The sequence below is a fragment of the Lycium ferocissimum genome, chromosome 2 (genome assembly GCF_029784015.1).
Source record: "Lycium ferocissimum isolate CSIRO_LF1 chromosome 2, AGI_CSIRO_Lferr_CH_V1, whole genome shotgun sequence".
In the NCBI taxonomy this organism is placed as follows: Eukaryota; Viridiplantae; Streptophyta; class Magnoliopsida; order Solanales; family Solanaceae; genus Lycium; species Lycium ferocissimum.
This window is the reverse complement of record NC_081343.1, coordinates 22,702,042-22,728,287: the sequence shown is the minus strand read 5'-3', so window position 1 is coordinate 22,728,287 and position 26,246 is coordinate 22,702,042. Positions and strand designations below refer to the sequence as shown.

General features: G+C 35.7%; 1 protein-coding gene across 2 annotated transcripts; it reads right to left on the bottom strand.

Moving 5' to 3' along the window:
• Positions 1–11,602: 11,602 nt before the first annotated feature.
• On the bottom strand, positions 11,603–20,326 carry LOC132034126 (uncharacterized). 2 transcript variants are annotated; one of them, XM_059424383.1, is made up of 8 exons: positions 20,131–20,326; positions 18,604–19,420; positions 16,041–16,229; positions 15,711–15,802; positions 13,812–13,871; positions 13,643–13,712; positions 12,276–12,479; positions 11,603–12,144 (listed from the first exon to the last, which is right to left on the bottom strand). In XM_059424383.1, exons 2-8 carry the CDS (start codon positions 19,258–19,260, stop codon positions 11,758–11,760), a joined length of 1,659 nt encoding a protein of 552 aa, XP_059280366.1. In that variant the 5' UTR covers positions 19,261–19,420; positions 20,131–20,326; the 3' UTR covers positions 11,603–11,757. The 2 variants fall into 2 exon arrangements, with proteins under 2 accessions (XP_059280366.1, XP_059280376.1); XM_059424393.1 differs by lacking the exon at positions 20,131–20,326 and adding an exon at positions 19,646–20,091.
• Positions 20,327–26,246: the final 5,920 nt, after the last annotated feature.

Genomic DNA, 26,246 nt, shown 5'->3' with positions numbered 1-26,246 from the left:
GGAGGGACTACACTTAAGGTGAGTATACATGAGGGAAACATCAATGGATCGTAGTCAACATCATTAACTTCGTAGCTACATCATATCGTAATCTCTAGAATCTTCTGGCTTAAACTTATCATTTTCATCATCGTACTCATAGCGTATTTCTTATCTCATATGACTATTCATGAACATAGGCTCTTAGTCTTTCGGAATGTAGGAAATTCACGAAGAAGGAGGAAAATCATGCATAAGATTCATGCCTTAGGAAGAAAGGTTGAGCCTTACATACCTTTGTCGTTTAGTTATTCTATTGCTTGCTCATTCTCCTTTAATGCACTTGTTTATACCTTCAAGGGAATTCGTATCAACATTAGCTAAACGATCATAAGAACGTACTTACTAAAGCTAGAGAAAATTGGGAAGCATTTCCTTTGTTTATACTACTTTCTGCCATATTCCACATCATCTCCCAACATTCATAACATCAATCACAATATCATAACAACAATCGTCATTCATTTACATTATTCGCATTTCATAATATCACTCCAATTCGCCATAATCCTGACCAAGGTTCACTATCATGTTCTTTCTCATACAATACTTATTCCATGTCCTACATGTCATTTAAAACGTATTTATAATCTCAACATGTCCATTTTCATGATTCATTCCAACTACCACTCAACAATAGCACTATTCACCCATTTTATGACCCATTTTCTATGTTCTTCTACAATCCAAGTGTTTCAACTTATTAACACTTCAAACATCATGAAAATACCATGAAACTTACCTTAGATAACATAGAAATAAGCCTTGAGTGGAAGTATTCTTTTAGCACCAAAACCCTATTTCACCTTTCTTGAGATTTCTTGAGTTGGATGACTTTAGTGAGGTTCCATACACTTGATTCACTTCAATTCTTGCTATTGATCTTTGATTTCCTTGGTTTTCTTGTGGATGAAATATATGGAAGGTTCTAGAGGTCTTAAGAGGTGGAAGAAGTTGGTAGAAATGAAATAAATGAAGTGGAGATTACATTTAAAGACTTGGAACATTTCAGTCGTCGGGAGTTCCACGGACTGTTCCACGGTCCATGGAACCTTGTGTTGGCCGTGGAACTGGTCGTGGTTCATGACCAGCCAGCCACCATTTCTACTTGCAGTTCCACGAACCCATCCACGGTCCGTGGATCATGGTGCTGTCCGTGGAACATGGTCGTGGAACTCACAGTTCCACCGAAGTTGTTCCCGTCATTTCGTTTGATCTCCAATCCTTATGGAACCATCTTAACACTTGTTTTTCACTTCATTAGCAATCTAGGGGACATTATAACTCTTCTCCAAAACATTATTAAAACATCATTAACTCGATACTCGTAACTTTGCCCGATACACAACTTATAACTCGCTTTCCTTGACAACTTTCTCTCTTTAACTCGAATGTCTTTGGAAATCTTAATTAGGACCATCAATTTCTATTTCTTGCTTATCAAAACGTCGTATATATCATGCCCTTCATTGGCCTATTCACTGTACGTTAACGAAAAAATTTCTGAGGTGTAACAGGTATGCACTTAAAGTTACTCTCCTTAACCTCACAAGGGTTTTCTGTCCACTTTAGGCTTATGCTAGTCTACTCATAATGCAACCGAGACGTAACAGATAGCATATACATATTATGACGAGTTTAGATACGACTATCGGGTGTTAAAGAAACATACTTGAAATGCTAGATTTTATGTATTGTATATTCATATTTTGATGAATTGAGCATGATATTTATGCCTCGTTATGAATTCAGACTTGTTAGATGCTAGAAAATCATGTTCTAGCTATGTATCTGTTGATATTCATTTTTTCGCATTTATGTGCCTTATACTGTGTTTCTCCTTATCTGTGTTATTGTTACGCAGTACGAGATACGAGTATTGGGGATGTGTGAATCCGATGTTGAATTGTTGTGGGGACCGTGGGAGTTTCGGCTAATGAGATGATATATGATCATATGAGTCCAGATTGATGCAAGGATGAGAGGCTATTGAGCCAGATTGAGAAAGTAACATGTGAAGGCCATAAGAGCTAGTGAGATAATATAAATGATTATGTGGACATATAGATTTGGATCCGCCCATCATGAATTACTGACTCGGTACTCCTATGTAGTGTGCACGTTGGTTGTTAAAGCAAAGTTGAGAAATGAATTGGAAAGTGGAATCATGTGATAAAGATGTGAATTTTATTGCCTTTATTGTTATTTACATTATCTCATTATCTTTATATGAATCTGTTTATTTGATCGACTTCAAATCTGATGGTTGCTTAATTATTGATTATCTGCTACATTCTTGCCTCTATTAATTTCTATTGCTTTCTTTCCTCCGCACTCTATATGAACTACATATGTGATGGTAAGACTCGACTTTTAAGTAAATTTCGTCGGTACGTTGTTGAGAGCGGTCAGTGAGACTGACTAGGTATATGTTGACTTTCGAACTTATATTACACTTGTTGTACTTTTGTGAACGTTTTGTCACGACCCGAACTACGGGCCGCGACGGGTGTCCGGGGCTAACCACCGAACACCACTCACTCTACTGCTCATCTGCTATTACTCATTTTATATGCTCATAATCGTATAAAACTGTCATTTTCTGAAAAGTATTTGCTTTTATAAACATAAGCCCTCCGGCTATCAAAATAACAATATACATGCATATACATAGAAGCCATGGGACCATACTATCCACACTGCGTATCTACGAGCCTCTACTAGAGTACTAGACATATAGACGGGGACAGACCCCGTCGTGCCCAATCATGACATATATATATATATATATATATATATATATATATATATATATATATATATATATATATATATATATATATATATATATATATACCAAAAAGAATAATCTAGGGCACCTCCGGATAATGGAGTGCTCTCTAATCGGTTGCTAGCTCCTATGAGTCCGGATCACCTCACTGTCTACCGTGGGCATGAACACGCGTCCGAGGAAAAGGACGTCGCACGAATATTGTACTGAGTATGTAAGGCATAAGCAATAATAAGATGTCAATAAAATAAGGAGGCATTAATGAGGAGCAATCTATAACTGACGGAATCATAAAGGAAGTAATAGATGCTAGCTTACTTTCATACTCATCATCATATCATATATGCATAAGTGTATAAGCTGCTCGACTATATAGGTACGGTGTGATAATCAATAACATTAGCCATAGCATTAGCCTGCGTCCAGGCCTCCCGCGTCCGGTACCGTCTCAAGCCGCCCACTAAATCGCCCATGCCATTTGGCTGGTGTATAGCCGCCCGCCTGGATATCGCTCGGCCCTTTGGGCACGGTGTGATATCATCATATGCTCATTATATCATGCTCATCATAATATGCTTATCATAACTCATCATGGTATGCTTGACATCATATACTTATTACAATACATGCATGAGACCCTTAGCTAATCATACTTTATCGGGGTGACGTAAGGTCGTGGACCCCCGATGTCGTTATGAGCATTCTTACGTATTCTGCCTCACCTTGAGGGAACAAGCATAAGGTGAGTGTGCACAATGATCAATATCACTAGATTACGTATATTACATCATTAGCTCCGTAGGAGCATCGTATAATAGACTATAGCATTTCTAGCCTTTAGCTTACTATCATCATTATCGTATTCATCTCATATCTCTTATCTCGTATAGCTATTCATGAGAGAGGACTCTTAACTTTCTTGGAGATGGAACATTCATAGTAAAAGAGGAATTCATGCCATAGGACTCATGCCTTAGAAAGAAAGGGCTAAGCCTCACATACCTTTGTCGTTTAGCTATTCTATCGCTTGCTCGTTCTCCTTTAATGCACTTGCTTATACCTTCAAGAGAATTCGTATCGTCATTAGCTAACTAATCATGAAAACGTACTTACTAGAGCTATAGAAATTTGAGCAGCATTTCCTTTGTTTATACTACTTTCCGCCATATTTCATATCAACTCCCAACATACATAATGACAATCACAATATCCTTAACAACAATCGTCATTCATTCGTATGATTCGTATTTCACATTTCTACTTCAATGCTCCATATTCATGACTAAAGTCCATCGCCTTATTCTTTCATATCCAATACTTATTTCATGTTCTATAGGTCATTTATAACACATTTATAACATCAACATATCCATTTCCATGATTCAATTCAACTATCACATACTAGCAACACTATTCACACATTTGATGACCCATTTGTTATACACTTCTACAATCCATGAGTCTTAACTTAGTAATACTTCAAATAGCATGTAAAGGTCATGAAACTTACCTTAAATAATAGAGGAACAATCTTTGGATGATATTACACCTTTTCCACCAAAACCCTATTTCATCTCTCTTGGGTTTTCTTGGTTTGGATGACTTTTAATGGGTTTCCTTCACTTGATTCTCTTGATTTCTTGTTGTTGATCCTTGATTTCTAGTGATTTCTCATGGATGAGATGTTTGGAACTCTCTAGAGGTTTCTTATGATGTGGGGGTGAAGTGTGAAATAAATGAAATGAAAAGGAAAGGTTCCTTATATAAAACTAAGTTCAGCCCCGATGGAAATATACGGACCAACATACGGTCCGTATAAAATCTACTGATCGTATGTTGGACCGTATATCTGGTCCAGTGAATCATGGCATGCTGGGCTGGATCTACGGCTGGACATACGGTCCGTAGATACGGCCAGTATGTCTGGCCGTATGTCTACCCAGTTTTCCGAAAGCTGTCTCGTCGACTCGTTTGATTTCCGATCCTTATGGAACCTTCTTAACACTTGTTCCTTACTTCAATACCATTCTAAGGGACGTGATAACTCTTTCCCAAAGGGTCATTAAGACGTCATTAACTTAATACTCGTAATTCTTATCCGATACTCAACATATGGCTCGCTCCTCTTAACAACTTTCTTTCCTTAACCCAAATGTCTTTGGAAATCTTAATTAACAACATCAATTACTATCTCTTGCTTATCCCAAACCTCGAATACGTCATGTCCTTCGTAAGTCCATTCACTGTACGCTAACGGGGAATTTTCCGAGGTGTAACACGTTTGGATTCCAGTTTCAGCACAGTGCGTGAGTGAGTTCTAACATAGTAGATTCAGCTTTGTGGTGAGCCACCTGCTTTTCTTCGTAGTCTCCATAGATTCTTTCTTTACTTATGCTATATCATTTCCTTGGTCAGACTTGTATCAGTTGACAGTTGTATGTTCATTCAAGTTTGCTCATGACAATGTGATACTTGGTCTTGGAAGCTGTTTTATTCTAAATATTTTAATCTATTCATTAAATTAAATTAAATTAATTAGTAATAGGACATCATTGAATATACAACTTCAAAAATTCTTTCACATCTGATTCTTTATGTTTATTTTCTTTAAAAAAGTGAAAATACGAAAAAACTAGAATGAAAAGCGTCCACTGTCTAATGGATAGGAAAGAGATCTTCTAAACCTTTGGTAAAGGTTCAAATCCAGTATTATGGTTGGTTTTGGGATTTTATACCTTCCGCCCTATTTGCTACATTTTTGTGATATTTTTATCCTGTTGAGACATGAATTATGCTTCTGTTGTGCCTCTCATTTTCGTCATAGTAGAACTTATGGTTCCTAGTCAGGTATACCTTAGGAATGGAGACCCGTGCCCGAGTTTTGGAGATAGAAAGTGTCTTATCCCGTGTACAAATGTACCAGCAGGTATTCCTGGTAACTTACAGGATTAGAAGTTGAACGAATCGAATCGACGCAATCTGAACTAATTTGGGGAGATCTGCAGACATTAGTTAGCATCGACGGGCCGTTGACATGTCGACACACCATCATTACACACCGTCAACATGTTTTTGTAACCTCGAATCTGTAACTTTACTGGGCCATATTATCTCAGTTGACGGCATCCGAGTAGATACTCAGAAAATTGAGGCTGTGAAGACTTGGCCAAGGCCTACAACACCGACAAAAATTCGTAGCTTTTTGGGGCTAGTAGGTTATTATAGAAGATTTGTGGAAGGATTCTTTTCTATTTCAAAGACCATTGACGAAGCTAACCCAAAAATTAGCAAAATTTCGATGGACCGATGCTTATAAGCACAGTTTCCAAGCATTGAAAGATAGATTGACTTCAGCCCCAGTCCTGACACTTCCAGAAGGGTCAGAAGGTTATGTCATTTATTGTGATACCTCCGATGTTGGGTTGGGCTGCGTGTTGATGCAACACGGTAAGGTTATTGCCTATGCTTCCAGGCAATTGCGAAAACATAAGAAGAATTATCCGATCCATGATATAGAGTTAGCTGCGGTTATTTAGGCACAAAAGATGTGGAGACACTATTTGTATGGTGTTCATGTTGATATTTACATAGTTCACAAGAGCCTCCAGTATATTTTCAAGCAGAAGGAGTTGAATCTGCGGCAAAGGCGATGGTTAGAGCTATTGACAGACTATGATGTGAGTATTCTATATCATCCCAAAAAGGAAAATGTGGTGGCCGATGCTCTCAGCCATAAATCAATGGGTAGTCTATGTGATGTTCAGCAGGAGAAGAAAGAACTAGTCTGTGAGCTTCATCAGCCGGCTAGCTTAGGAGTCCACTTAATGGACTCGGGAAATGCCGGAGTTACTGTTTATAACCCAGCTGTTTCATCCTTAGACATGGAAGTGAAAAGGTGCCAATATGAAGATCCCAGGTTGAGTCACTACAGAGATACACTTCCTCAGAAAGAGAAGTCACCATTTGGGATTTTTGCAGATGGGGTTCGCGGGTACTGAAGCAGGCTATGTGTTCCAGATGTTGCAGAATTACGCCATCAGATTTTAGAAGAAGCCCATTACTCCCGTTATTCCGTCCATCTAGGAGCGACAAAGATGTACCATGATCTCAAGTCAATGTATTGGTTGGATGGAATGAAGAAGGATATAGCAAAGTTTGTAGCTCAGTGCCCAAATTGCCAACAAGTGAAAATTGAGCATCAAAAGCCAGGAGGATTGTTGCAAGCTATGGAAATTCCAACCTGGAAATGGGAAGTGCTCAACATGGATTTTATTGTAGGCTTGCCTCGTTCTCGGCGTAAGTATGATTCCGTATGGGTAATTGTTGACAGACTTACGAAGTCAGCTCATTTTCCACCAGTCAGAACTACATACTCAACAGAAGATTATGCAAAGATGTACCTTAGAGAAACAAAGGCGACTTCATAGTGTCCCAAAGATCCATTATCACAGATAGAGGGGCAAAATTCATAGCCAAATTCTGGAAGTCCTTTCAAGAAGGTTTGGGTACTCAAGTGAGACTCAGCACTGCATTTCATCCACAGACTGATGGACAAGTTGAACGCACTATTTAGACCTTGGAAGATATGTTGCGGGCATGTGTATTAGACTTCGGAGGTAATTGGGATGATCATTTGCCACGTATTAAGTTCGCATACAATAACAGCTATCATTCCAGTATCCAAATGGCCCCGTATGAGGCTCTATACGGAAGGATGTGTAGATCGCCAATTGGATGGTTTGAAGTAGGAGAGACACAACTAATAGGTCTAGAATTGATTCAGCAAGCAGTGGAAAAGATCAAGCTTATTCGAGATTAGTTGCTGACAGCCCAGAGTCATCAGAAATCTTATGCGGACAATCGTCGACGGAACTTGGAATTCCAAGTTAATGATTGGGTATTCCTAAAAGTATCGCCAATGAAAGGTATAATGAGATTCGGCAAGAAGGGCAAGCTTAGTCCCCGATATATTAGACCATATAAAATTGTGCGCAAGGCAGGCCAAGTGGCTTATGAACTAGATCTGCCTCCAGAGCTTGAATCAGTCCATCCAGTTTTTCATGTGTCGATGCTCCGTAAGTGTGTTGGAGATCCTTCCAAAATCATGCCTGTAGATGATGTTCAGGTTACCGAGAAGTTGACTTATGAAGAAGTACCTATTGCCATACTAGATAGGCAAGTGCGGAAACTCAGAACTAAGGATGTGGCTTCAGTTAAGGTTTTTTGGATAAACAATAATAGAGAAGAGCTGACTTGGGAAGCAGAAGAAGATACGAAGTCTCGATATCCGCATTTATTTCCACCCCCAGAAGAGGTTCAATATGAGATGCTATTGTCCTGCGGTATGTAATACTTTCTTTTAATGCTTTTAGGGTGCGTGTGGCCATGTTTCTTGCTGTTGTTGTTGTAGCCCTGTGAGGCAATGTTATTTTGGGTTGTTGTGACATGATGGTACTACCATATTACAGGGGAAACTCTGATAAAATTTTTGTAGAATTCCCGAGAACCCAACATTCAAGGACAAATGTTTCTAAGGGGGGGAGAATGTTACGCCTTTCGTTTTCGTCATAGTAGAACTTATGGTTCCTAGTCGGGTATGCCTTAGGAATGGAGACCCGTGCCTGAGTTTTGTAGGTATAAAGTGTCTTACCCCGTATACAAATGTACCAGCAGGTATTCCTGGTAACTTACAGGATTGGAAGTTAAACGAATCGAATCGATGCAATCTGAACTGATTTGAGGAGACCTGCAGACATCAGTCAGTGTCGACGGGCCGTCGACATGTCGATGCACCGTCAACATATTTCTGCAACCTCGGATCTGCAGGCGCAGGTCAACGGACCGTCGACACAACGACGGGTCGTCGACCCAGTCGTCAAACCGCCTCGCTGGAACTTTCAAATTTCCAATTATAAATGGATGACCTTTGTTCATAATTTTCATTTCCCACCCTCTCCACAAGTCTTAAAAGCTCCAGAATATTCTCTCCACCATATCAACACAAATCCAAGAGAAATCAAGGATTAAACACCAAGAATCAAGTGCAAAGAGGCTCACTAGGGTTTATAGAAATCAAGAATTTCATTGATATTGAAGTTGGGGTTTCTCTCAAGTGGAGTATATTCATCCAAAGTTCATCTTTACATGATCAAAGGTGAGTTTTACATCTATTTCATGTTATTAAGAGTATTTGAGAAGTTGAATGACTTGGATGAGAGACGAAAATAGAATATGCGCCCAAATATGGGAATAATGATATTTTGAGTAGTAAGTTAACTTGAATCATGATTCTTAAGTATGCTATGAGTATAATTTTGTTATGAATAATATTAAGGATGTTGAAGAAGTATTATATGTAAATGAATATGGTGTTGTGTTGTAACTATGGTTATGAATGACTTTGAAAAGGAGTTTTGAGGATTGAACAATGTTTAACTCGAAGAAGTCTATTGATTATGATATTGTAGGTGTTGCTATTGATGTTTTGGAGCTGTTTAGTATATGGAAAAAGCTGCCAAAACAAAGGAAATGCTACCTAATTTTTCGTTAGCTTTTAATCGCTTTAGCTTAAACTTAAGCGTTTCTTCACTTATCTAATCTTAGTACGAATTCTCTTGAATGTAGAGTTGTGAGCTTGGAAGGAGAACGTTTAATCGTTAAGGAGATATAAAAGGTATGTAAGGCTAGCCCTTTCTTTTAAATGCATGACTCTTATATCACCATCTCCTATATATGTTCTCATGACCTTCTTACATTCCAAAAATGGAAAGTCTAAGATTATTAAGAGCTTCTTACAAGAAGGAAATGAGATATGTCTTATGATAATGATGATGATGATGATTCTATTTCTAGAGGTTCCAAAGTTTATGGATTGATGCTATTATGAGCTTAATGACCTCGTTTCATAATTTCCTCGATGTTATTTGGCCATCTCAAATCATGATACTAGTCCCTTCAAGGTGAGACACGGTGACGATGATTGTTTCGAAATATAATTGGAGGGTACCGACCTTACATCACTCCGATAGAGTTATAGCTTTTACTTGAGCTCTCATGCATGCTTTATGTTATGTATATGTATGATTACACCATGCCTTGTTGGCCGAGCAGACACCACTACGCTGGGCATAAGTGGTCGGCTTATGGATAACACCGTTCCTAGTTGGCCGGGCAGTCACCACTAGTGGGCGGGTCCTGTCCCATCCTTATGATTTCGGTACTCCAGTTAGAGGCTCGTAGATACATATGTGTGGGTGGTAGATGTCTCATGTATTCCTTAGTGTATATCATGTATATCATTTTGTAGCCTCGTGGGCTTGTACATATATGTATATTTTGAGGAGTAATCGAAGATCGTTTCATAGTTAGCTTTGCTTGAGAATTGTGTTGATCCAGGTTGAATATGATGATGAGCAGGTTTAGTGGTGCTCAGTAGGTTAACTCCGGGTACCCGTCATGGCCCTTTAGTTGGGTCGTGACAGCTTCTGCGTATTTTGATATTTGGTTTAAGTGGTTTTATGCTTGGTTTTCCTGACTTAGAGTTAGTCGAGTGTCATCACGACTAGGGGTAAATTGGTCTGACACTATGTTTTGCTTGTTGCTAATTGAAGGCCCCTCAATTTACAGTGTGATTATATCTTGTATTACTTGAGAAAGATTAGAGGTTTAGGTTGTTGTCAGAAAACGTCACTTGTAAGAACTTAAGAGATTAATTGCTTGGATTTAAAAATAACGAAGCTTTAATGCGATCCTATGAGTAGTTTGAATTGCTAGCTAGAGATATTTTGTGAGCATAACTCTAGACATTTACTGCATTTGATCGAAAGATAATTGCGGTAAGTAAAGACTCTGGATCAGCAGGAAACAGTTTGGAGGAATTATAGTAAACATGTTGAGTATTCATTTAGATAATTGGGAAAGTCACTATCCTAGAATTTTTATTCTCAAAAGTAGTTCATTTTCTTTATTTGATAAATTTACTATTTTGTATTATTTGTTAGTTCATTAGTTTACAACAAGAGCCGAGGATCTTTCGGAAACAACCTCCCTACCTCCCAAGGTAGGGGTAAGGTTTGCGTACACTTTATCCTCCCCAGACCACATGCTGTGGAATTTCACTGGATATATTGTTGTTGTTGTTGTTATTGTTGTATTAGTTCATGACAAGAATCACAATGTTATAATTCGAAAAAGTTTGATGAATTAGTTTTAATGGTGATAGTGAAGGGTTATAACTGGAAATATTTCTTTGTGGGATTCAACTCTCTTGAACCGAAAATATTTGCAGCGACTTATCCTTTTTAAGGGCTAGAGTTGGGCGTGACCAAATTTTGATGCCGTTGTCGGGGATCTATTATTTAATTATAACTTAAAAATATTATTAAGATTATTAGTTTAATGTCAATTTTCCTTCTCTCTTTATTTTTATTCGAGTTTGCACTCTTTGAATGTGTCCGTTACATGCGGATGCCTAAACTTCTTGAAAATTGGTGAACTTTTTCGAAGCTTTCCCGGACCCAGGGCTAGCATTCAAGGCATTAACTTGTATTTGAACGTTTTTCTTTTGTTTTCTCTTTTCTTTTACCCACTCTTTTATGCGAATACATGTGACAATAAAAACTTATCAATTTGAGCTAGAATTGCTCATTCATCTTCTTGTCTGGTTTAATTAAAGGTCACTCAAGAAATTAAAGATTAATCGGCTCTAGAGTCAGAGAGCCATAATCCATAAGGTACCTTGATGGAGAAGCGCTAGAAAAGACAAGTACAATGTAGGAAGAAAAACTGCTTATTGGTAGTAACTCAGATGATTTACAAGAAGAATTTGAAAGATCTTTTACAAGTAAATAGGCACCAATACAGTTGTACGCTAAAAGTCCTTGACCATTGATGTCTTGATTATCCTACTATTTCGAGGGCTGTTGAAGTCATTCGATGAGAACATAATTTGCATCATCAATCAACTTATCACCAGCTGTAGGGGGCAAGTTCTGCCGAGAGAGATGCTTATGAACCTGCGCGTGAGTCTCAGCCTCATGTTGGAACATGTTGACCAACTCCTGCAATTCGAGTTTCCTAATTTCGACCTGTTCTTCACTGATAGGCTTTTTTAACCCGAGGTATAGCAACCCAACAGCAATTAGTACGCTGCCTAGGACGACAAGGAGGACTGAGAATAGTCCGAACGCATATGGTGTGTTCTGAGCTCCAGGGATCCCGTCCACGTTGATTCCAAAAAGACCGGTGATGATTGAAAGAACAAGGCCACATCCACCAAAGACAGCCAAATTATGAGAAACTCTGAGGCTCCTATCCTGCAAATGTGCCAAAACATTACATCAGATCTTGACAAAACTCTTAAGAAAAGGCCTTAGTGAAATGACGTTTGACCATCTGGTATAAGAATGAAGTTGAATCCTCCTAGTGTATTGAACATCAAACAAACCTGCAACCACGCGCGGAGATTGCTCTGCATGACATCTTGAATAGTAAATAAGCGTCCACGAACTGCTTCTTGCTCTTCAATCATTTGCCTCGTACTCTTTCTTATTCCTTCAAGTAGAATTCTAGTTGTATTTCCTCTCAAATGCTGAACAAGTTCAAAAATAATCTCTTCCCTAGCATGAAGAGACCATTTCACTCTGATAACCTGCGTTTACACTATATGAGCAGCGTCACTCAAGAACAGACCAAGTTCTCTGACTTGAACACTCAACAAAGCATTACAAAGACAAGGATAAATGGCCTATTGACGTTTTCAATATTGGAATTTGGAAAGCATGCTATGGTGAATAAATATTGCATTTTGAACTGATATCAATTGACGCCCAACATCAAGGTGTTACAGGATTATAATGTTAATACTTTATATGTATCAGCGAGTAGCACACTCTCAGGATAGTGATTGTCAGCTCGAGATTAAAAAGTCCTGAAAAACTTAAAATCCCGTAAATGCTACCCAAGATAAAAGCTTGAAGAGCCTAAACACAGAACTTTAACTGTCACCGATATTGAATACCACCAACCCCCAGATAGTCAATAACAGTTGCTCAGGAAATGGATTCTTCAAATTGGCACTTGTTGGATTTTAATGTTCTGATCCATAATATGATGGAAAAGGTGAAGGCAATTTTAGTTCTTGAACTGGGATCTTCGTTCCAACCCCAGCACCTAATTCAAATGGGAACTTGAAAGAAAAGTAATAATTCACAGACATGATAAATAATATATTGTAGTAGCTGCAATAAAATCTGCAATGTAAACCAGTATCTTCAAATGGATATGATTGAAGGAAAAGCCGGATGGTCATTTTAGGCAACATAATCTTATGGAAGCCCATAGGATATATAAGCAGCTTAAGTCATGTATGCTATGACTTGATACTAGTTTCACAGAAGTGAATTTTGTCCACTTCTCGAAGTAAATTCAGCTTAAGAACCCGGATTTTGTGTACTTGAATCAATTTACTAAATAAGTTGTTAGAAATTCTGAAAACCACAGAAATTCCTCTTTTGTGTGACGATTTCTTGATGACACGTTCCTCTTCTTATAATGAATTCTAAAGGGAATACGACAGAGCGACTAGTCCAAAACTATTATTGTTAATTCATCTACAATAAGATCAAATGCTAGAGTAGGCCATATTTCTTGACTCGGAAGGAATTTTCATGATGCAAGGAAAGAAAAGCATGCTTCAAAGCTCATTATGCGATATGTCCAATAATATGCAATATGTTGTCATGATTGATACTCCCTATTTGGTTTAGAAAAGATTTTAGAAAGTTAAAATTTTAATCAAGATGCAAAATAGACCTGTCTTGATAATCTTCTGATTTCCTGGTTGAGAATTATTACTAAGAGACTCAGATCTTCCTTGTTCCTCCTATTATAAGAAAGAAGATTTACTTATATCAGAATATGAGACATGAAAAAGAAATCACTTAATTTCATGAAGAAAAAATATAAAATGAAATTCCTGTACCTGTTAACGAACTTCAATTCCACTTCATCTGCTGCACCAAATACCAATTTCCGAAACAATCTTCACATGCATTAGCACAAACAAGGATTAGATTTAGGATAAGTCACTCTATGGTGTCAAGGATTTTCTTCATTCTGATGCTTAGAACCCTTATACAGCAGTTAATCATCCAAAATTCTGGAAAACTTGCATTTAAAGACCCTTCCATTAGTTCTCTGTCAAATAAACAAGTTCTTACTGTAGTTTGCTAAAATTATTGGGAGAAGACTGAACGTACACTTAAATATCCACCAAAAATGACATGACTGCTCTGCCGTCGCACATCCACTACAGCAACACCATCGACTTTTTCCCCACAGGAATATAATACCACAAAGTGACGAAGATCATTGTAACCCATCACTTTGACCTCCCCCCACACCCCCAGAGAAAGTTGGGTTTTTTACATTTTTGGCCCGTCGGCCGAAATTAGTTACGGATGCTAGCCAAAATATACAAAACATATACACTGTTTATGTATATTATATGTATATAATATGTATATTTATACTTAAACATATAAAACCTATACATTTGCTGGCTATTTTGTAATTATCTCAAAAACGTTTCACTGACTGAACACTTCACTTCCTATGAGAGTATGAGTACGCGTGAAGCAAACAACAAGGACAGATCCATCCATATTGATCGAAATACAGTTTCTAGTGTCCTCAGGCTGATACAACGCAAACGAAACGTACCTTTTGGCAAAGTCCGATGAACAGGAACAAACTTCCCAGCAGAATATTTGCAGTTATGACAATGGTGAAATCAGGTGGTCTTACAGGGTCGTCACATTGTGATGCTGCTCAAGTGAAGGTTGTGGAAATTGGACCACTTATGTCTAAGGGGCAAGAGAGAAAGAGGTGGCTACTAGGTATAAGAAGTTCCTCTTCTCTTCGGAATAGAGAGTGAGGACGAAGACGGAAAGTGAACTGAACATGAACTTTTAAAGTTTTTAACCAGCATAAGTGAGTATAAAAATGTCAAGTTAGCTGAAATCAAGTATATGAGTATATCTACTGAACCTTCAGAGAAGGAGTATGTTGAAGTATGTGACAATCTTATCTAAAAGCTTAAGCTGTTAGAGAGAACACTCATTTATATACTTAATTATATATTCAACAGAGTGCAACCATGCAAATGCTAGTTTCATGAGCCTGAAGATGCGAACTGCATTTTGAAACACTATATAGTGACAAAAACCTAGCAATTTACCACTCATATTAGAGTTAACAACTTCTCATTTGACCTTACTTGAATGAAAAGTTTCTCATTATGGCACACAATTTTGCAGCTGCATATAATGGTAATTCTAGTCTCATAATTTATTACTCCCTCTGTCCCAATTCATAGTCACAATTCAGATTTCGAGAGACTAACTTCTTAATTTTGAATGTGGACATAGAGTCTTTAAGTTTTTTAAAACAAAATTTAAATACTCATCTAACTCTCGAAATCTGAACACCACCACATAAATTGTGACGAAGGGAGTAGAAAATAACAAAATTTGTAAGGTGAATCTTGCACCATCAAATTTCAAGGTTTTCTGAAGCCATACCCTCTAAGTTGAATTTCTCAAACAGACACCTTCCACAGATTCATTTCTACAATAATACAAACTAAAGAACATCATAGAATAAGGATTAGTTCTTCAACTGGAAGTACCGCAAGTGACTTGCATACTTGATACGTTAACAATTTGATGAGTCTCTTCTTACACAAGACTATTTTGAAATTGGTCGCTGGGACATTACAGAAAATTGTCCGTAGAAGTTAGTCTTCAAATTTTTGCTGCTACAACTAGTTCTATAAGATCACAAGGTTCAACTATTTCTCATGAGAGAGCAGTTTTCTTACCTGTCATCCCACCTAGCAAGGCGGTTAGCTAAAAGCGCAATGACTTCATGTACTGTCCTTGGTGCATTATAGCCACCGGTAAGAAGTTGTTCCTATGATGAAGAAAGCAACAGATTATAAGAAGCCAAAAATGTTAAAGAGTCAGATCCAAATACTTCTGCAACCACAAACTAGAAGAGTCAAGTTAAAGGGCAGCCCGGTGCACAAACATAAAGGTTCGATTAAGTTGAAATGAGAAAAATGTACAATTGAATAAGCAAAAATGACCAGATGCGCCAACATATGAGGTCGTGACCAAGGGAAATTTTTAGCATCCATAGAAAGGACAACCTGAACTTCTGTGATACCCAAAACATTGAGGTTGGTTGCTGATCCTTTCACGTGCAAAACCGTTATTAAAAAGTTCTGTGCTTGCCAAGAACGAATTACAATGGGGATGTCATCTTCATTAATATATGGATCACCAGCAGATTGCCCCAACAGCTCAAATAATAGCCCTCCAGCCACTCTTACAGGGACCTAATAAAATTCAACTAGTGTTAAAATGACAATATGATTTCATCACTGAAAGCAGAAAGAAGCAATCCCTTACATTTTAGCTTTTTATATTATTATATGAAGTTGTCGCTGATACAAATAAGATTATTATCTCTCTACGTCCTCAATTCACAATGACAAGAAGAAAAGGCATGAAGCAGAAAAGAAATTTTGAATTCTATTAGGGATATTACTTATCGAAATCCAATAGTTAAAACTAACACTGTTGAATGAATCTAATTGGATAGGAATGCCACGGACAGTTAGTTAATAAAATAATATCTAAAATGATTAAAAAAATAATTTAACTCAATCACTAATTACAATAGTCACCACTGAAGCAGGTGGTTGAGATAATCCATATGTAATACTCCCTCCATCCCAATTTATGTGATGCTTTTTCCCATTTAGTCAGTCCCAAAAAGAATGAAACCTTTCTATATTTAGAAACAATTTAACTTTAAACTTCTAATTTTACCCTTAGTGAGATGATTTATAGCCACACAAATATCTATGGCTTGTTTTAGACCACAGGTTTCAAAAGTCTTTCTTTACTTCTTAAACTTCGTACCCAGTCAAACACCTTCACATAAATTGGGACAGAGGGAGTAGTAAGTTCTCAATCTCAAGGATGAAATGAAGATGCAAACAATACACCTATCAAAGTACAAAATCATTCACCTTTACTAGTGCTTCAAAGATTATCTTTCTGTTTTCTTATAAGTAAATATTAAAAAAGTACCAAGTTGGTACAGAAAAAAAGTACAGCACCTAGCAGCAAACTCTTTAAATCCACACTACATATTTTCTCCTAGCAAGTACAAAAAGTCCAAATACTTCTCCATCCTATCTATAATACTGCTATAACACCAAAAGTGCAGATTTTAAATGCATTTGTTTTGTACTCTAGATATCTGTAACTTCTTCCCATCAAAGCATGCTTTGTTTCTCTCCAGCCATATGCAATTGCTTTAAGCTCTTTTTAACATCCTGAGATTGCCACACTTCCAACAAGCTACTAATTTTCTCTGGTAACATCAAATATATGCCCATTATGTTACAGAGAAGTTCCCAACATTTTTGAAAATCTGCAATGCCAAAAATGATGTTCAACTGTTTCCTCCTCTGAATTGCAGAAATAGCATCTACTACCCAACCTAGCCTGTCTGCTCTTTCTTGTTCTATTGAGCATGAATTCAGTTGCTGAAGTAGTAGGCAAAAACTGTCTATTTCCAATCATTTAGATTTCTTCTAAACGTAACACTCCATCAAGTTGCTGAATTAAATTCTACAATATAACTCTCTTTATTCAAAGCACAGCTGAACAAGTCTGGAAACCTGCTTTTGAAGCTCTCATTTCCACACGAAGTGTCCATCTAAAATATAATCCTCCAACCATTTCGCACTTCCAATCTTGAACTGTAGAAATTCATCCCACCAACCACTTCCAGATTCCCCACAACTTTTCAATTGTGAAAGATTTTGTTCCACCCTACCTTTGCACCATATATAGCATCCAAAACTTGCTGCCAAATCTCATCACTTTCCTTACTATATCTCCAAATCCATTAAAAAAGTAACTCTTATTATTCATTTTCAGATTCCTTACCCCAGTCCACCATCCTTCTTCTCTATAATAACCATTTGCGACTTGATAAGATGAGTCTTTTTTCAGTTTGAGTTTCCATCCCACAGAAAGTTTCTCCTTATAGAGTCTAATTTCCTTTCAACTGTTGTAGGCATACTGATACATAGTGTATGTAGGAATCCCATCCAAGACACTGTTAATAAGGTGATCCTACCCCAAAAAGATAGGTATTCTTTTTTCAACTTTTATACCATAGATAACATTATGATTGCCTTGGGATATAAAATTGGTGCCAGAACTCATAGAGGTTAAGGAAGCACGGGCCTATCCATCTACAACCACATATGATCAAATATCTTGGGGACATCATCATTCTCTATAAGCAGAATTCATGACAGGAGTATTGTTGATTCATAGACCAATTTTCGTAGCCACCAAGTGAAATATGTTAAGACAATCAAATTACTGACTATCTGTACTAGCAACAAAAATGTATCATGGGTAGAAACTTTTGCACTTTTTATCACGCTCTTATAACTAAATGCCAAGATACTAAATACAAAATTGTCACGTAGTAAATTTGTATATTACAAATAGTTATCATGTCTCCCATGTTGGTTTCCAAGAGGAAGACCTCTATGTGTCATACACAAAGCATGAACATATATGTAAACATATTGTCACATGTTAAGCAACAAATAAACTACTAAATGTCAAATTTGTCAAGATCAACAAAAATAAATCAAACACAGTAAACCAGCAGATTACCTCATATAAGAGGTGTTTCATCTTTTCACTTATCAGCCGACCTTCATCTCTTAAAGCAACACTAATTGCGGGATGTAACCACGGGGCATTACTGAGCCATGCATCCACAGAAGGATGACCAGCAGTCACATGGCACCACCAAATAGGTCCAGCTGGACGCTCCCAGTAGGGAGCGGCTAAATCCGCAACAGTGAGATCATCTTCATCATCCGTGAGATCAAACTGCTGGGTGGACCATCCAACATCCGCTTGAACAGTTTGGACGAGTTCAGAGATCCTAGCCCAGCCAATAGGAATCCAATGGCTCCCTCCAATTCTTTCCAGATGCTGTTGGGAAGAGCTTTGGTTATCCATCTTGCCATCCGTTGGACAAATCTCCTTTGATCTCGTATCCGGCAAACTGTCCCCGTTGGTTCCTTGAGAAGGAGCCTCAGCCACTTTATAAGCACGCGCTGGCCTTTTAACTATTTCATTATCTATTTCATTAGGTGGTAAATCTTTGGTAACAGATTTTGGTCCAAGTTTTTTGTGCCCTCTAACAAACTCGAAAGCACAAATAAGTCCATCAGTCCACAGCTCACTCCCTGGCATGACATCCTTATGGTAGTGCTCAGGCTTCCTAGGCCTACTGCTTTGTGAAGTGTGGCCCTCACTCATGCTACCCTTATTTTCAACAGAAACAAAAATTACAAAGTCCAGTGATGTCTTCTCAGCATAAGTGAGTGGCAAACAAGAACCAAATTTCCCAATATTCCGCGAATAGAAAGCCTTCTGAATTAGCCATTATCATATTATTAGGATGTTCCTCGAGCCATGCCTGTGAAACAAGGGTCATGAGTTTATTTAAGAGGACAAGCAGCTTGAGATTAACTACACTTGAGCACAATTTTTGCCTATGTCATCCAGCAATTGGAACATGAGAAGTCCATGCACCATATATCAACACAAGAATACAGAAACATACCAAATAATAGTTAAATTGCATGAAGAAACAAGGTATGAGGAAAGGAAAATATGCATAATGATACTAAAGAGTACTAACCATAATCCGTTTTCTCCCCACAAGCTCATCCATATATATAGTAGTATACAAAGTTTTTAAGTAACAATGGGAAGTTAAAAATTTAAAACAAACCCATGCTTCAATTGCTTATTTACAAAAGATAACTTTGTCCATCATTTAACAAACAAGAAATCCCGATTACCAGTTTATCAAAGTAAAGAATACGGACTATCTATACAAGTCTCGTAAAGCTGTCTCAAAGAAGACAGAGACAGAGAAAGATGTCCCATATTGTCTTTGATCAAATGGTTCTAACAATAATTATTGAAGTGCTCTGTGAATTAGTCCAAAATAAGTAGAAACAACAAATATTACATAAATAGCCAAATTTTGCTAACTTTCAAGGATTATAGCCAATTGCGTAATTTGCAATGAATTATACACTGTATTTGGATATAACTTGAGTGGAGAGGAAAGCATAAGGGACCAACAAAACCCAAAGAAACGTAGTAGTAATTGCTTACAGATCTTTGGAACTATGGAAAGGGGATGCATTCCAGAGGACACGCATTATCAGTAAAGTAAGATTACAATAGTAATTACTTCATTTCTTCTCCACAATCAAAATGATGAAATGGCTTATGATAATCGCATACTACTAAAAATTTTCTTTTGAAAAATTGCTCAAGTATAAAATAGTCTAAATGGTCTTTAATGAATAACGGTAGGACTATTGTAGTCTTTGATAAGCCCGTCAACCGGTTCGGTTGAACAGATTAAAACCGGAACCGGACCGGTAAAAACCTAACGGTAGAACGCTTAACCGGTTCCTTAACGTTAATTTTTCTTAGATTCCCATTTTTTGAAACCGAACCGACCAATTTAACCGTTAAATTAAAAAAAAAAAAAAAAATTAAAAAAAATTAAATTTTTTTTTTGGCGAAATTGGACAGGTTAGCAACGGTCCATTTGCAAAAATGGTCGTTGCCAAACGGTCAAATACTTAATTTTTGGCCCCCAACCCCCCAAACTTTTTTTTTTTTAACACTTTAACCCATCCCTTACCCCTATATAAACCCTTCTTCATTTTCATTTTAATTCACACCAATTCACTCTTCTCTTTCTCTCAAATCTCAATCTCTCAATTATAGTTACTTTGCAATAATTAGTCACTTTATATTTCTCTCAAATAAATATTACAAAGTCTTGTTATAGTTTCAATTATTAATTTTGCAATTATAATATTGTTGGTGGAGTTGGTGATTTTGCAACAATCCGAAGTAACTTTGGTGGATTTGCAATTCTAGCCGCCTTCACTTTGTTGGAAATTAATCCGGCAATTTTGGTACCTTCGTTCCAACTCTATCTTTATTTTTCGCAATTTAATTCTAGCAATTTATTTTTCGCAATTTAATTTACGCAATTTAATTCTAGCAATTTAATTTGTTGTGATTTATTTGATTGTGATTTAAATTAATTCTATTTAATAATGTCAAAAAGATTAAGACGTGGTGCCGGTAGTAGTAGTGGTATTGTTAGGCGTGGGCTTAATGAGGAAACATTTGTGGAAGAAACACCTAATTTAGGTATTAATGTTAGAGGAAGTAATCCACTTTTAGGTCATGAGGCAATGCAACAACATTTTACCGACACTTTTAATGAAGACTTAGATGATGATGATGAAACACAACCCCCCGAAAATTCCATAGGAGATACATGTCCTGCACAATCACATACACAAGACAAACCGCCTAGAACTCGTAAGCCAACAGCTAAAGTTTGGAAATTTATGACTAAGAATAGGGAAAACCAATCGACATGTACCCTATGTGGACAAGTATTTAGTTTTAAGCAAGGAAGTAGTAAGGATGGTGGAACGGGTACACTAAATGGTCATATGAGAACCAAACATATGGATGTTTGGGGAGAGCAAATGGGTTCAAATGTGGGGGGGGGGGGGGGGGGGATTCAAATGACGATAGACCCACGAACCGGTAGGAATTTTAAGTATGACAAGAAAAAAAGAGCGTGTAGAAATAGCTAAAATGGTAGCTTATGATTGTTTACCATTTTCCTTTCCATCGGGTATGGGTTTGTTACTTACATTCAACGTTGTTATAATCCGTTATTTGAGGGTATTCTAGAAGTACTTGTAAGAGCCGATGTTATAGATTTGTTTAAAAAATATAGATTTTATTTGCGCCATGTATTTAATTCTTTAAATTGTAATGTTTGTTTGTCTTACCGATTTGGGTCTTAATCTTAACAAGTTAGATTTTTTGCTATTACATGTCATTGGGTTGATGACAATTGGTTATGCAAAAAAGAATTATAGCTTTTTTATATGATGAAGGAAAAGGTCGTCATGATGGAAAATTTTTAGCGGATTCAATGTCTACTATTATGAGATTTTTTAACATTTATAGAAAAACACTTTGTATTGCTTTAGATAATGCTTCTAATAATACAAAGGCGATTGGTCTTTTAAAGAGAGAATTAAACCCTCCGCTAGAAAATATTTTTCATGTGAGATGTAGTTGTCACATTTTAAATTTAATTGTTAAAGATGGTCTTGACTATTTTGACGATTCTATTCAAAAAGTTAGAAATGCGGTTGCGTTTCTTTTTTGTAATGCTAATAGGGGAAGAATTAGAGATTTTAAGAATACTTGTGTGAAAATAACCTTAGACCTAGGAAAATTCAAGTAGAAATTGAGACTAGGTGGAACTACACTTACATTATCTACAACAAGCATATGGTATAGATTCCCATATAACAAATTCACAACAAATATAATACTGATAGTGAAGATTGGTTAAATTTTTCGCATTGGGAAGATGTTAAAGAATGTGTTGAGCTCTTAGAAATTTTTTATAATGCAACTCTTGTTTTTTCTAGACAATTCTATCCCACGGTAACCGAAATTTTAGCCTACTTAGCGGAAATAGCTAGAGTTTTACAAGAGTATAAACATAAACCCGGTTATCAAGTGTCTATTTTTGAAATGATAATCAAATTTAAGAAGTATTTTTTTCCCATCCCAACTTTATTTATATTGGGTTCTCTTTTAAATCCTTGTTTAAAAATGTCTTATACTAAAAATTTGGTTGGTCAAATTTATACATTTTTAGAAATTGAAGCGAGTTCAACCATCTTTAGCTGTCAACTCGCTATTGATGATGAGTTTAGAATTTTTTTTACTCATTATTGTAGTTTGGAAAAACGTGCTACACCCGTTACTCCACGCCCTACTACTTCTCAAAGTAGCAAAAAGGGCTTATCGGGTTTAAAAGTTTTACATTCACAGCCAACTTCTTCTTCTAGTGCAAACTTTGATGAATATAACTTTTATTTGATGCAGCCAAATGTAGATATCAAGGAACTGGATGACTTGGACGTCTTAGCATGGTGGAAGAAGTACAAGGCAAGTTATCCGATACTCTCAAGAATGGCTCGAGATATCCTTACGGTTCAAGTATCAACCGTGGCTTCGGAGAGCGCATTTAGCCAAGGAAGACAGCAAATTGGAGACCATAGACATTCATTATCCGGCTTTAGCTTGCAAGTACTAGTGTGCATTCGCGATTGGATTAGATCGGAGCGACACAACCAAAACTTAGAAGCGGAGGAAGGCGAAGAGGAAGAAATTGAAGATTTGATAGCTACTGGACCGGACCAAATGGAAGACTTTGAAGATATTTTCATGACCAAATATAATGTGGAGGAAATTAACGAAATGGTTCAAAATTGGTGATTTTATTATTCGACTATTTCTATACTACTCATGTATTATTTGTAAGTTAAAAAAAAACTACAACTTGCAAATAAATGTTATCCAAGAATGAATAAAATATATAGCTCATTGAGCTTTCTTCTATTTACTTGTGTTCATATTTTTACTTTTATAAAGTTAGGAATATACCTAAAATATACTAAGAATATACTTAAATTAAAAACTAGAAAGTTATATACTTGAAAAATAACTAAAATATACTAAGAATATACTTATAATATATAGTATATATATAACTTAAACATATATATATATATATATATATATATATATATATATATATATATATATATATATATTTTATATATATATTTTATATATATATATATATATATATAAAAGTTATATATATATATATATATATATATATATATATATATATATATATATATATATATATATATATATATATATATATAAGTTATACATATATATAAGTATATAACTAAAATATATATATATATATATATATATATATATATATATAAGTTATATATATATATATATATATATATATATATATATATATATATATATATATATATATATATATATTAGTTATACATATATATAACTTATATATAACTTAAACATATTTATATATATTAAGTTATATAACCTAAGTATATCTTGATACATATATTGATATATATATATATAAGTATATTCTTACTATATTTTAGGTATATATATATATATATATATATATATATACGTATATACGAATTTATAAACTTAGAAAACAATTAAGCTATAAATAACATAAGTTATAATAATAAGCTATAAATATATATAAGTTATAATATATATAGTATATAATAATATATATATATATATATATATATATTAAGTATATATAGTATACTTAATATATATTAAGTATATATATATATATATATATATATATATATATATATATATATATATATAATATATATATATGTTATATAACCTACGTATATTGATATATATACGTATTATAATAAGTATATATAGTATATAGTGTTAATAGTATATAACTTAAGCATATAACTTAATATATATATGTATACACGTATATTATAATGCGTATATTAAGTGTTAACTTAAGCATATAACTTATATATGTCACGTACTTTGTTAGTCGATAAATATTTAAACTTTACTTATAAACTTGTATAACATATGTAAATATACCTACAATATACTAATAAATACTATAATATATATATATATATATATAATACAAAAAAAAAAAAGGTTTTGAAGGTTTTTAACCGGACCGGTTCCGGTTTGAGGTTTCAAACCGGTGGGAACCGGTTAAACGGTTCCGGTTTTTTAACCGGAAACCGCTTCGTTCCCTAACCGGTTACTGGTCCGGTTCCGGTTAAACCGGTTAACAATGCCTAGTCCTTGATATATATATATACCACTCAAAATTTGTGACGAAATTATCAAATACTTCCTTCCATTCAAAAAAATTGTTTATTCGCTCACCCAAGAAAATACTAACTTCTTCTCTCCTAGAGAAACTTTGGTCACGTAACACTTGGGCAAATATGAAAAAATAAAATCAATTCTTTTTTGTTTTTGGTAAGTAGGCACTCCTTTTAAATCAAGAAAAATGGCCAAGTGAACGCTTATTTTGAATCGGAGTCAGTACATATTTAAACTATGTGGGTCCTATTACATCCTACATTTATTTTTCTCGTATTATTTACTCCCTTCACTAATGATCTACTAGAAAATAAGAAAACTAAGAAAAAGATAGCATGTGCATACACACGTCTATACAAGACCAAGAAAGAGGGGTTTGAGGTTATTATATCACTTTTGGCTATTGAGTCTCGAATTTGGGCGAATCAAAAGAGCGATTACACCGCCAAGGTAGGTAAAGTGATTTCAACTTATTTTTGATTAATTATTTCGATTACCATTGATTTTAATGCCTACATTATGGATTTCTTGAGTTAGAAATTGGGGAATTTTGCCCTAGGTTTAAGAGGGTGAAAATTAGGGATTTCGGAATCGAATTGAGCTTGGAATTGAACTCTAATTATATATCTGAACTTGCGGGGTTATGCATAACATGAACATGTAATCAATTTTGGATTTTGATCCTGGGACTTGGATTGACTTTTTGGTTGACTTTGACTCGATCTAGAGGGTGTTTGGATTGGCCTTTCAAAAAAAAAAAAAATTAATTTTTTTTAATTACATAGCGGTAGGGAAAAGAGAAATGGGGAAGGGGATTACAACGTGGGGATTTGAACCCTCACTAACAAGATGAAAATTCAGGTAGTCAACCAACTGAGCTACTGGATCCCTAAGATTGTCTTTTTAAAAGTAGATTATAAGCTAAAAGCTAAAATTCATAAGTTGGGAATACCCAATTATTGACTTTTGGCTTATTTTTGTACTTTCCTTGCCTAAAAGTAAGTGCTTTTAAGTACTTTTTATCTTTGTCAAACACTACAAAAACTAGAAAAGAGCTTAAAAGGCAATAATAACTTAAATTAAGCCAATCCAAACACCCTCCTAGTCTAATATCTCAATATTGGTGCCATTGGACTCATTTAATCCCGTAGAGTATTTATCTTTTAATAGACCGAGCATATTTGGAGACTACAAGGAAGAGAAAGGCAATTCGGGGATGCTAAAGTGCTTCGGATCGAGGTAAGTTAAGACTTTGACCTCGATGATAGATTTTCTTCCAAATTAACTTAATTGTGATATACTATGTACATGGAGTAACGCATAAATGACGTGATGAGCGCTTATGCTTACATCGAAGGTTACATGTTGGGTTATATGATATACCATGCCTACTTTTCCACGTGTTTTTCTTTTTGCATAACTAATTGAGC